The sequence below is a fragment of the Neodiprion lecontei genome, chromosome 6 (genome assembly GCF_021901455.1).
Source record: "Neodiprion lecontei isolate iyNeoLeco1 chromosome 6, iyNeoLeco1.1, whole genome shotgun sequence".
In the NCBI taxonomy this organism is placed as follows: domain Eukaryota; kingdom Metazoa; phylum Arthropoda; class Insecta; order Hymenoptera; family Diprionidae; genus Neodiprion; species Neodiprion lecontei.
In genome coordinates this window covers 27512697-27525243 of record NC_060265.1, presented here as the reverse complement: position 1 = coordinate 27525243, position 12547 = coordinate 27512697, and the positions used below count along the sequence as shown (strand labels likewise).

At 43.0% G+C, this 12547-nt stretch overlaps 2 protein-coding genes across 2 annotated transcripts; one reads left to right on the top strand and one right to left on the bottom strand.

Annotated features, from left to right (window-relative positions):
* Positions 1-48: 48 nt before the first annotated feature.
* On the top strand, positions 49-6060 carry LOC107220028 (prion-like-(Q/N-rich) domain-bearing protein 25). The gene is made up of 9 exons (XM_046744477.1): positions 49-129; positions 1253-1445; positions 2621-2749; positions 3457-3597; positions 4145-4279; positions 4588-4845; positions 5281-5376; positions 5466-5537; positions 5633-6060. The coding sequence occupies exons 2-9, from the start codon at positions 1313-1315 to the stop codon at positions 5731-5733; spliced, it is 1065 nt and encodes a 354-aa protein (XP_046600433.1). The 5' UTR covers positions 49-129; positions 1253-1312; the 3' UTR covers positions 5734-6060.
* A 120-nt stretch (positions 6061-6180) lies between these two features.
* LOC107219999 (juvenile hormone esterase) lies at positions 6181-11778 on the bottom strand. The gene is made up of 9 exons (XM_015658382.2): positions 11516-11778; positions 10612-10752; positions 10334-10499; positions 9685-9870; positions 8939-9135; positions 8596-8761; positions 8352-8533; positions 7565-7866; positions 6181-7095 (listed from the first exon to the last, which is right to left on the bottom strand). Exons 1-9 carry the CDS (start codon positions 11711-11713, stop codon positions 6897-6899), a joined length of 1737 nt encoding a protein of 578 aa, XP_015513868.2. The 5' UTR covers positions 11714-11778; the 3' UTR covers positions 6181-6896.
* Between the last annotated feature and the right edge of the window lie 769 nt (positions 11779-12547).

Below are 12547 nucleotides of genomic sequence, written 5' to 3'. Positions count from 1 at the left end.
AGTAGATAAGGTGCACATAATTGAGGTATCACGAACGTACCCTGGAAGCATGGCGTCACTCACGTCTCGACGCTAACCAGATTCGTGGCTTTTATAGTCCGATTAGCGCAAAGCCGCGAAAAGTACACGGTGCATACGCACGCATACGTACCAATAATTACATTTTGTAGTGCAGTGAAATCGAACGAGATGCAGATTATGGGAGTGAAAAAGATTCCATGATTTAGGGGGGAAATAGGTTCAGGACTACGGTTTTTTCAAAGTGATTTTCATCAATTTTTTTGCCAAGAAAGGAATGTGCATGATTTAATGAAACTTTGAGGTAATATTTTATACGTGTATTGAAATGAATATGGTAATTTTTTTAAAAGCATTTCCTCGGGAAATGTGGAAGATATCAGTTGTCACTCATCGGAGGTCACCATCGGACTGTGTAGATTCTGGAAGCCACAGTTTTCATCTGAAATCAATAGGGTTTCAAATTCACCCTGAGGACACGTCTTTTTTTTATATGAACCTAAATTCGGAGTAACATCATTGTTTAAAGTATCTCTTTATTGTAAAAAAAGGTTCAAAATAGTACTAAAGAATTACGCTCTTTTGTTTAAACACCTCGAAAAAATGCAATTTTTTTATTTTTTTGGTGAGAAGTTTCAGGTTCACATAGAAGCAACACATGTCTTTAAAGTAAATTTTAAAATCTATTTATTTCAGATAAAAACTGTGGCCTCCAGAATGTACATAAACAGCTAATGATGTGTTACATATTTTTCGAGGAAATACTTAGACAAAAATGATGATACTTATTTGAATATATGTACACTGAGAAAAATTTCATTTGTTACAGTAACTAGAAAAATTCAGTGAAACACGTAACCATTTTGCGCTATCGTCGATCCTTTTTTGGTAATTGCAACGCAAAATCGGTTTGTTCGGTTTACTCTAATTTTTTAGTTAAACAAGGCTTTAACATCAATTTATTGTTGCACAAACATTAAATTTTCGCAACACTTGCAAGAAAATATAGCAACAGCGATCGTAATGAGAAAGAATAGTAACATATACTAGACTTTCCGGTAACAGCTACAAGCTTAATTTCTCTCAATGTGTAAAATCTTACCTCAAAGTTTCAATAAATTACATACATTCCTTTGTTGTCAAGAAAAAAAAAAAAAAATCATGAAAACCACTGAAAAAAACGTTGTCCCAGGCCTGTTTCCCCCCCGTAAATAAGTGAAAAACGTTTTCGCAGAAAATTGGGGAAACCTTTTTCGAGGGGTTGCGAAGCGGGGAGGCGAAGAAGATCCCGGAAATGCATCGTCCCGGTCGGCTGACCGGAACCCCCGTCTGGTCGCCGGCAGTCCTCGTAGTTTTTCAACTGGTATTAGTACGGCTTGGTTCAGTCGTCTGCGCGACTCGGCACCACGCGCATATTCTCGACAGACGTGAGTTCGCAGTACGATTTTCGAGTTGGCCCGAAGGCGTGTGAAAAACGTTCGTCGTTGGTATCCTCGGGTCGGAGTATACACCGCGTGAATAGAAAGCCCCGGTACACCAGTCACGGCGTGACCTCAACGATGATACTGCGCCGCTCGCGAGCATGGGAAACGCCTAAGCGGTCCCAAAATCGGGTCCTCCTATAACTTACTCGACCGGATTTGTAGGGCCCCGAGTTTCTTACCGCCTCGGATTAGGCCCACGCTAGCCGCTCGCGTCGTCTGACCCGAAGTGAAACTGAACCGCTTCGGGCCCCGCAGTTTCGAACGTGCGCGTCTGGCCCGCGTCTGGCTCACAACGAAATTCGGCGCACTTGGCCAGAGATCGTGTATCTCGTTGCTGTGATTCGGGAACGATTTTCGCCACCGCGAAAACGAAATATCACATTGTACGTAAGGAGAAAATATAACGAGACGAAGAAACGCGAGTAGTGCCGAATAGTGCCTAATGACGAGACCTCGGAGTACCGAATCGATAATAATAATAACAATAATAAACGTGATTTTCGCACGCTCGTTTAACGCCGTTGTCTGCGTATCGATGCAGCCTGCCTCGCTGACGGAGAGGAATTTGGGAGAGCAAAAACCGAGTGGGTACATCATCGTCGTAATCTTCACGTAACTTGTAATTAACCAGTGTAAATAGCGGTAGTTATTCCCCGTCTGTGTACAGACGATTAACAAACGGGCGTAATTATACGGCCGATTTCGTGTGTGACGGAGCGTGTTACGTAACCGCGCGCCAATTCTCACCGCGGCGCCGCGACGCAGTTATTCAAATTTTCCCGCGTTAACGGGCGGGATCGCTGTTGCGGACCTTGGTAACGAAAATTGGAACAATTAACTCCGCTTCTCCATCCGGCTGCTTTGACGATTTCCGAGTAAACGAATTTTCGCGGTTATTTATCGACGTACCGTCGCGACGAGCATCGGTATTGTTGATAAAAATTTGTCGTTGCGAAACGAGCGGCGCGAATCGATTGGTTTCGTTATGCGCTAAACACGCCGAGTATTTGAACAATCCTGTTACGCGGGCAGATGCGGATTGGAATATAAGTCGTGTGCTCGAAATTCGTGCGTTAGATTGTTGACGGTTGATTTCATCTTTTTTCCCATGATTCCAGAGACTCTGGCTGCCTGTCATTATGACAGTGACTGCGTGGAGAACGCTTACTGCCTGTCACAGGAGACCTGCCAATGCAAGGAGGGCTACTTCGTCGACAGGAACAGAACTCACGCACAGTGTCTGGCGAGTGAGTATAATATCGGTATACGTGAAAATTTACAAACTTATCTGACCCAGTGATATCTCAGCTGTGGATTATTTTTACAACGCGTGACCACTCGGTTCGATTTCTTTCGCTCTTCACTTTGACCCGGTCCATCAATTAGCTCGAGATTATCGTCACATCGCGTTATCAACTCGCGCCGAGGCGGATACGGTCTGAACCTAATTAGGATATCGCTGATCCATTGTATTTTGGACTCGTTGAACGTGCGGCGAGATAACATAAGTGGAAGTATCTTGCTGGTTTCGTTCCGGTCGAGGACTCGTGCACGACGAATTTGCCTCACCGATATACAAGCATGCGGTGCGAGGAGCATTGTGTTTGTGAGGATATACCGGGTGTGACGTTGTGAAATATGCTTCCCTTTTTTGAGCATGATACACCAACTGCGTAAACAAAGAATGAAAAACATTGTAGATGGCCAAGCCTGCCTCGGCGAGCAGCCCGCACCATCTTGCAATACACGAATCGAGTTTTATTTATATCCTCATCCAACAATAAGCTGCGCGGTGTCGGAGAACCCCGTGGCACGGTTAAAGGTCCGATCCGATCCGGTTACCGCTGCTATAAATTTCTGAAACTAGTCTGTTGGCACGGATTCACGCGCATTGGTACAATGCATTCGGAATTACCGAATGAGGTTTGTTTTTTGTTTTTTTTTCATTCCTCAGTCGCCACCAAGCTCGGGGACCCCTGTATCATAGACATGCAGTGCCAGGTGACGTTCGCCGCTCAGGCGGAGTGCCGGGACGGAGTTTGTGGCTGTTCCGAGGCTTCCCACTTCCAGGGGGGACGATGTTTCGAGACGAAACGTGAGTGCAGACGTTGGAAACTTGACTTGGGCTTAGCTGATGAATCCGAGTGATTGAGACAGAATAGGAACAAGGTATATTGAAAACGGTGCTCTCACGGAGGCCTCTTCAAGGCTCCACAGACCGTGACTGATGATTCGAGATGTCGGTGATTTGACTCTCCTGCATTTCCTGGTGCGGGTATAAGAGAGACACCGCAGCCTGTGAGTGTATTGGTGAAACAGGTAAAGCGTTGAAAGGCAGGTATAATACCTGCAACGTATAAGTATTAGGAAGACCGCGTGGTCGCGGCAAAAGCTGGCTTAGAGGAACCAGCGCAGATGTAAGGTATAACAGCTAACCGTATTATACTCATAAGTATAAAGAATTCCAAGTCGATTGGATCGACCGTTACGGAGGAGGAAAACGGTCGCCGTTTTAAACGGGATCCACTGCGTTATGGTTCACGATCTGACGACGATTTATTATCCTTGCGCCTTTCGGTCGAGTGTCGAAGCTCTTGAAAATTTCTCGTTCGTGTATGTGATCACAAGATCGAACATTCCAGGTATCGGTCAGATCTGCCAAGTGACGGATAACTGTCATATAGAGGGTTCGCCGAGCTACTGTGTGACCGGGATCTGCACTTGTCCGTTCCAGCATCATCCGAACGAGAACGGAACCCGGTGCATAAGGAGTTCGAGTGAGTACGACGCTGAATTTGAATCTACCATTTTGAATTTTCAAATTTTGAGTTCAGATTCGCAATCAGCGACCTCGAAAACTCACCTGTCGCAAATTTCATCTAAATCCTTTCGGTAGATTTGACGTGCCTCTGAAAGGGTTGAACGGAATCCACCTTATTGGGGGCACGGATTAGAGTTGCGATAAGAATGTGAAAAAATGAGGGAATTATTTATCAATTATTCGAAGCCCATCCGGAGGGTGAACCGGACGAAATTGAAAAATGATCTTCTCAAGGACACCCTAATGTGTATACTTTCGTCTCAGTTTTGGGGGATGAATGCACCGTCGACGAGGAATGCGTGACGATGAACTCCAAGTGTTACGACGTCTGTCGGTGTCGGGTTGACCACGTAATATCGGGGGATCAAAAGCGGTGTTTGAAGGTTGCGAATACCGTCGGTGAACCTTGCGACGAAGACTCTCAGTGCCAGGAGTACGTGAGCCACTCGGAATGCAGAGAGGGCAGTTGCGCGTGCGAAACGAACTACCATCAGCGAGGACCCGTCTGCATGAAGAGCGTCGGTGAGTCGATCTACATCGCGAGTTTCAGAATTGGGGATGAAATTATGCTGCTGCGACATCTGGTGTCAGAATAATGCGTTACTCCGAGTGCGCCGTATTTAGTTTTAAAAGACTTCTTTAATCGTATTTTTTTAGATGTATCGATTCCTTGTGAAATAACTAAAGTTTCACAGCTTGCACTGAGTTTTCTGTGCTTTCTTATTCGCGTGATTGATCTAACAGTAAAGCAATTTTATGGTGGGCCAGTTCTCGCCGCCATATTGTTTACAATTAGCCACGCCCTCATTTCGTTCACAATATCTATAAATTTGGTTGATACAAGACTTGGACGCTCGCGCGTTCTTTGCAAATTGTTGGAAAACTTTTGAAGCACACTTCCGTATTTCGCGTAGAAATTATCAAGTCTCATGCTGTTCTCGGTACGTATTGTTTCAGAGCTGAGCGGGTCTTGCACTAGTCATCAACAGTGCGTTACGCGGACTCACAAGGATTCGAATTCGTCGGAGGTAACCAGCGTCGATTGCGTCGATGGTAATTAAGCAATAAGTTTCCTTGGTTTCTCGTTTTAAGGGGAACGACGGACGTTGTGCTCTAATTACGTTATCTTATCTTTTTCGCAGGAATCTGTACCTGTGCAAACAATTACATGACCACCGAGGATTCCCTCGACTGTGTCCGATACAGTGAAAACGGTAATTCTATTTGAAATGCGATCTTCCTCGTTTTGAGTAAGTTATGATTGATCGATTTGGTGACAACTCGGATTTTCTTGACTTGTGAATTTCAGGTGCTTCTACGATCAACTTCGCGACGCAGCTTCTCTTCATATTATCGATATTCCAAATACTCCCCGCGTTGTTTCGGGAAAGATTTTGTTTCAAAACGTAAATTGTAGGCCCATTCAAGGTGCGGACAATTATTCGTTATCTAAATCGCTTATACATATATATGTTATGGTAATAGACCGGAATTTTGAATCTTAAACCCCCAAAGGATGAATCCGTGCTAATCATCTTCGCGCACATGCAGTGTTTGGATTATTTACCAGTACAAATTCATCGCATCCAAAGTAAACTAGCTGTATAATGATTATTTATTCGATTTTGTCATTTACTTTCTTGGCGTTTCTTCTAGATAGAGAATTGTAAATAGAATATACTCGTATTCCAACAGACAATAATGATGAAAAAAATATATGTATTATAGTTACTGTTATAGCAATTGAATATTCATTCTATTATTCCTTGACCAATCGAATCGGTGAAGAATAACCTAATCAACTGATAACATTAAATGATCTGTGGAAAGTCAAGGATTATAAAAAACCACCTAATCTCCAAACAGAAGCTCACTTTATAAAACTTTGCATATATTACATAAATCACCAGAGAGTATTGTATTCAATAATTGTATAGAAAAACTACATCAATATCTCACGACAGTTTACTTTTCCCCTCGTTCTGAAAAATTAAACCACCATCGATCCGTGCTATCCAACAATTGTATCAAATTTCCAAATGCAACAATGAACCCGTCGAGTTAAAAGAAACCCCTCCGCAGTGGCAGTAAACCAAGCGATAAATTGAGTCCTGCATCGTGAAACCCGATAACAGTTACACCTTTGAATAATACGACCACAACTTTATTGATCAGAATTAAATTCTCCTCCGCATTTTATATTTTAGAAATACGTGTAAAATGTAAAAAAATATTTTCACCAACAGAATTCGATTCTTCGTGATAGAAAACGAAGATTGCTATAAGATATACTGAAGAAAACACGGAGGAATGTTATTTAAATTTTTCTAAGTACACATTCAACACCTGCAGGCGAAGGGGATCAACGTATCGATTAACGTTATCTTTGATAACATGCTTAATTTTTTGTGATGAGATACAGAAGGAGGAAATTCATACAGTCGCATAATTGACTTTCGCTCTGATTCTGACACACGCAAAATTATCGCCAACTCGGCGACCGTATCTGCGTGATGAATTAATTAAACGATGCAATCTCTGTATAAGAACTCGGTGTGCGGCAGGAAAAAAATTCACAGCTCGTCGTGAAGAAGGAAATCTGCATCCTCGGGTATTTCCCGTTCAAGATTAAGTTCCTCCCAGAGTGCGAGTCGCTCGTTGTAAAACTTGTGATCCATTTTTAGATCTTTCGGTCCGTTGATCGATAGGTATTCGATGTCCTCGGACTTGACGGGATTCCAAGCTACGTCGTAACCTTCCGGAGTTGGATTACTGTGTGCAAGTATAACAACGGAATAAGCCGGCGTGATGCGGATCGCATTATTCGCGTTATGGCCTCGACGACGGTAATTACAAAGTTAATCAACCGAGTTGGTACAGCCCGCGGTGCTGATACTCCAAAACTCAGGCGTGGCTTTGATCTTTAGATCATCTTCGGATCAAAACTTCTCGCCGACACGCGGCGACCTCTCTAATCTCCATGAACCGGAAGTTTTCCGTGAGATTCACCGTTCAACGCCAGAAAATAGGCAATCACGGCTGTTTTCTAAATACAAATTGTAACCTCGGTTGCCTATCCGACGGCGTCTAGTGGCAAGTTTCACGGAATGCTTCCAGATTTAAGACGTTGCGCTTCAATTTTGCGTACAGGCTTAATTCGTATTGTTTGAATATTGATGAATACGGTGAAAGAAAAGGAATATAACCGCCGTAACGAGGGTTGGAAAATCTGTGAGAATACCCGTGAATGGCGAAGGTTATCCACAGCTCTAAAGTTCTGTCGATCATCGCACTCCCCTCATCGGTGTGGGCGAATTCCTTGAAGAACGTTTTCTCCAGAGGGTAAAGGTAGATCATCTCGTCCCCGTGACACAATCCTTTGTACTCGGTGTCATCCTCCGACAAGAAGGAAAAATATCTCGCGAAAGTGACGCCCGGATTCTCGGTACCGAAGCGATAGGCAAAAATTGGACTTTCCTGGTGTCGTCGCTGTAATTCGAGAGCCTTGGCCATTGGGTGAAAGAAGTATCGATCGGAGAACATCTGCGGGAAAGAATGAATCTTTCGATTAGTATAAAACTGATTGCGAGAGTCGCTAGTCTTCGGAATTAATAATACAAGTATACTTGTGATATAATACTTGTTTACCTTTCCCTCTAATTGCTTCGACCTTTCAAGTACAAACACAGACAGTATAAAAAAATCGAATATATTTTTTCAGAATTCAAAACGAAAATATTGTTCGAAACGAGGAAAAAAAAATGCTGTCGTAAAATTTCAGATCTTATTAATAATTGAAGGTGCCTCGTCGCGATTTTTTATTTCGCATTTAAATAACACGGTAATTTTTTTTTTCAAACCTCGCAATTTTATAACTCATCAACGGATCAATTTACTGATAAGACCAGAACGTATTTTTGCATGGAATTGAACGCTCTACAAAAATGATTTCAAAATTTATTTAAGGTCCTCAAATATTCTTTTGACACAGTTGTAATAAACAGAATATGAAACCGTATCAAACTCACGTTTACGAACTGTTCCTCATGCTCGATCTTCACATTGTCGGACTTGAAGTAGAAGTCTCTCAGTCTCGTGATGGCGTCTTTCAGCTCCTCGATTGGAAGGTGATAAAGATTCAACGCTGACGTGTAGGACCTGATGGGAAGGGCGTTCCAGTTCACCAAAGTAGGGTCGTAGTTTATGATCCCTGAAACGAATATTCTGCGTAAAAACATCTCTTCCACTTGTTGTCGCTTAGCTGATGTCTACCCGCAGCTCTGAAGAGGCCTTCGTGAGAAGTGACACCGGTGAGAAAAGGCACGTCAATAAAATCTCCACTCTCCAACAGCTGCTTGGGTGTTTGGGTCAGGAAGGCGCCTTCGTGTTCCGGTTCCACCGCCGGCTTCCAGGGTATCAGAGGGTCGATGTGCCACACCTGAAAGTGAATTGGAAACGAAGATAAGAAAAAGCATCGACCATACTCAGCCGCACGTCAAGAGAGGAAATGGAACAGGAGGAAAGAGCGGCTCAGCGTCAGGAGGGATTTTGTTGGTAATCAGGGAATGAATCTTTCGGATCAGAAGACAAAAACTGCAGAGATGCTTGAACTTACAAAGAATATCGGATCCGCCTCGATCAAGTCCTCGACTGATTGAAGCCGCAGACAGTTGACAAGCACCGAGGAATTCTCTCTGGAACATTTCATGTGCTTGCCGAGGTAATTTGCATGCTCACGAGCTTCGCCCGGTAGCGATAATGCCCAAGGAGCCAAGGCACTTCCAGATTGAGCAATGGCGCGGTGAAAGAGGCCTAGAATCGGTGAAATCAGAGATTCGGTGAAGACGTTGGATTCGCTTTGGGGGAGTAATGGAGTACGTGGACTTCTACGAGCTACGTAATTTGACATCAAACAGCTGCGTCATGTCTGACATCAATCTGATACCACTTGATGTCAATCTTCCTCTGAACGTTCTATCTATTTCAAATTGACCGAAAAAATTGTTTAACACAGTTCTCCACGCCTGCCAGTGTTCCTCAATTTCGTTTCATCCACCCTCCCATGGTCTTATTGCCGAGGAAAAATAAAATAAGGTACTCCAAACGCGCTTCAGCGATCAATCATGGCTTTACACCGTGGAGCGACTAATTCGCTTGGCACGCCTACAGTCACTTTACAGAGGCGAATTAATAACAAGAATTTCGTTGAAAGTTTACGAGGCCAACAACGCGAGGCGCTAATTTTGCCCGAAGGATCGCTTTCCGCGCCCTTCTCTCAGTTCTCACCCCTAACAACTTTCGCGACATCTTGAAGCACAACTGGCGCGTAAAACGAATTAACGTTAATTCGAAGCTGCTCACCCCTCGACGAAGAGCTCATCATGTGAAAATGCACCGAAGCTGCCCCCGCGTCTTGACCCTGGATTGTAACAGTCATCGGATCGCCTCCGAAGGCTGCGATGTTTTCCTGGATCCATTCCAGGACCCGTCGTTGATCCTTGAGCCCGTAATTTCCCGGCGAGACTTCGTCCTCTGTACTGAGGAAACCTGTGGGGGTCGAAATTCGTATTTGTATAACCTTAAACGTGGGATATGTCGCAGACAAGATTTCTCTGTACAAAAGAGAAAAAAAAAAAAACGCAATTTCGACGCCGTTTCTTTATTTTTGAAAAACTATATCGGGGCGTTGCGCACGCGAGTTTATGACAAAGAGGAACCCTTTCATTAAAACTGGCCCTGCGCGAAACCGGATTAATTAAACACGGCATCGGAATTTTCCGAGACTGTTGTTTCGCAAATTTCAATCTGAGATCAAAGCTACGCCGAATGTAAATAAAGAGAATCTATGGTATCACCGTTTGTTTAAACGTGGAACCTGCGCGAATCCGTATTGCGGTACGTGCCGAACGACTTAAAGCTAGGCTCAAATCGCCGGAGTTATCAATTCTTTGATGGTGAAATCGAGCTCCTTGAAACGTCAAGACGGGTACATGTTCTTTAACGGGCTCACCAAAGACGTTGAGACGATAATTGGCAGAAACGACGACGACGTCATGGTCCAGTAGATAATTTCCAGGAAAGTGATCCCTGGTACCAGACCAGTACTGAAATCCTCCCGAGTGAAAGATGACCATTACTGGAAGGGCTTCGCCTGTCTTTGATTCTCCGGCAGGAATCTGCGGTTGGTAAATTTTTTTTTATCGAAATGATTAGTCTTCATTTTCAGGACATGGGAATATCAATGGACTTCAGAATTCCACGTGCATATTAATCAGTAAACAGACCCACCTTGGGCGAATAGACGTTCAAATACAAGCAGTCCTCGCTGGATTCCGGATCGTTTGGTCTCCTATAGATTATTGACTGTGGACAAATTTTTCCATCCCGTTTGGCCTCCAGAGTATCCCAAGGCTCCGGTTTTTCCGGTGGCTGCGAAACGACGGGAAATTTTTTTACGTATTTATATGGTAATTCGAATTTATTTCTCCGTATGCTTCTGTTTCTCTTCAAATATTTGCGCGTTTGTTGGTCAAGGATAAACTTCAAGGGTACAAAAATTTTCTAAAACTCCTGACCCCTTTCTCCGAAAGGGTCAAAATGGTCTCATAAAACGGGCTTAAATCCGCCGCTCGAATGAGTTTGAGCAACATAATATTCATTACGGTCGCACTTATCAATCGAAGCGTCTTACATGTGTCAACACGATCGATCCCATCACTCGAGATCTCAGATCGTTTGACGATACTTTGGCCTCAGCTTATCTCTGCCAGATTGACTGCGTTATCAAACAGATTCACAATTCACAAGATTTTATAACAGGGCCATGAAATCAGAGCTCCAAATATCATTTGACATTATTCACAGTTGTGGGAATAAAAACAATTCTGTGTTTCGGATCGATAGTCGCTTTGCAAAATTAATTTTTTTCTTCTAATCACACGTGTTGTAAGCTTTCAGTAATAATGGATAACTTATGTGGCATCCGACTTTCGCATGTAAAATAATTAAACCATTAATTACGAAAAGTTATTTTTAAAACAGGACAATTTAATCCTGCTTTTCGGCGTATAATTAGAGAAAATCTGATTGACAATTGTACATAAAAGTCTAATTCCGAGCAATAACGCGCGGCAGTTTGCGAATGTTTGAAAGCATGACTGAAATCGAAACTCGAAAGTGAAAAAACACAAACCTTGAATCTGAGATTGTCAACCGGTGGTTTGGCGAAAGGGATACCGAGAAAGGAGTAATACTCTCTACCGAGACGCGAAATTTCCGTCAATCCGATTAGGCAGCCATCCTTGATGCAGAGTCTTGGATCCTCTCTGGCACTCGCTTTAAATGTCGTTATAATCACGAGGCAGAGAAACACGCGTGCAATTCGATCCATGTTGATCACGCGTCGCCTCTCGATCAAATTCTCGGAGGCATGAATTAATAAACGAGTGTACATGATGTAAATCTTGAATCGTTGTATTTATCAATCGGACAAATTAGATAAAATACAATTTTATCGCCAGTATCACGCCGCGCGTTTATCATTAATAACGATACGTGTATACCGATCGATCGACCACGTGGTCAACCAGTGCCGGTTAAACGAGGTCCACTATTTCTGTATATTATATCTATACATCACACACGAATTACAAGCCCGCGAATTCTGCATCTCGCTCCTATTCGTGCAATGCAACAGGTTTGATCGAGCTTTTACGAATTCAGAAATTATACGAGCTTGCAGCCAAGCCCAAGGATCAAAATTTTCAATTTCTGCGAATCTAAATGCAAGCATTATTCACGTGTTTCACTAATTATGATGCGTAGTGATAATTGTACTTGTTGTACGGTTACCACAGCGATGTTTACATTTGTAAGAAATTAAAAGTTCTTAGTGTAATTAAAATTTCTTTTACGATGAGCCATCGTGAACATTCATATCCGTAGAGATAATACGACGCGCACAATTTTGCTTACAATTAGACTAATTCCGAGAGGCAGCTTGGCCGCAATTACATCTCACTAAGTAATTGATTAGCAGTAAAAATTATTTTGAAACAGATGTATTTTTTTTCATTGTAATACCGAAGTTTGCGAGAGAAATGCCTGACTGGTTATCGAATTTTTTTTTTCTTTTTTTTTTTCGCAACCCCGTAGCGACGAATAAATATGAAATTCGAAAGTTTTCGCGGGGAAAAGAGAAAAAGTCGAAGGAGGCCGGATATGT

Bases quoted from the DNA above. Each gene is read 5' to 3' on its own strand.
- LOC107219999 (XM_015658382.2), bottom strand. From the start codon at position 11,713: ATGGATCGAATTGCACGCGTGTTTCTCTGCCTCGTGATTATAACGACA. The intron at 9,136-9,684 runs GTGAGCAGCTTC...CACCGATTCTAG, and splicing joins GATGAGCTCTTCGTCGAGGG to GCCTCTTTCACCGCGCCATT. The intron at 8,534-8,595 runs GTAGACATCAGC...TATTCGTTTCAG, and splicing joins AGGCCTCTTCAGAGCTGCGG to GGATCATAAACTACGACCCT.
- LOC107220028 (XM_046744477.1), top strand. From the start codon at position 1,313: ATGCATCGTCCCGGTCGGCTGACCGGAACCCCCGTCTGGTCGCCGGCA. The intron at 1,446-2,620 runs GTGAGTTCGCAG...CCATGATTCCAG, and splicing joins CGCGCATATTCTCGACAGAC to AGACTCTGGCTGCCTGTCAT. The intron at 4,280-4,587 runs GTGAGTACGACG...CTTTCGTCTCAG, and splicing joins CCGGTGCATAAGGAGTTCGA to TTTTGGGGGATGAATGCACC.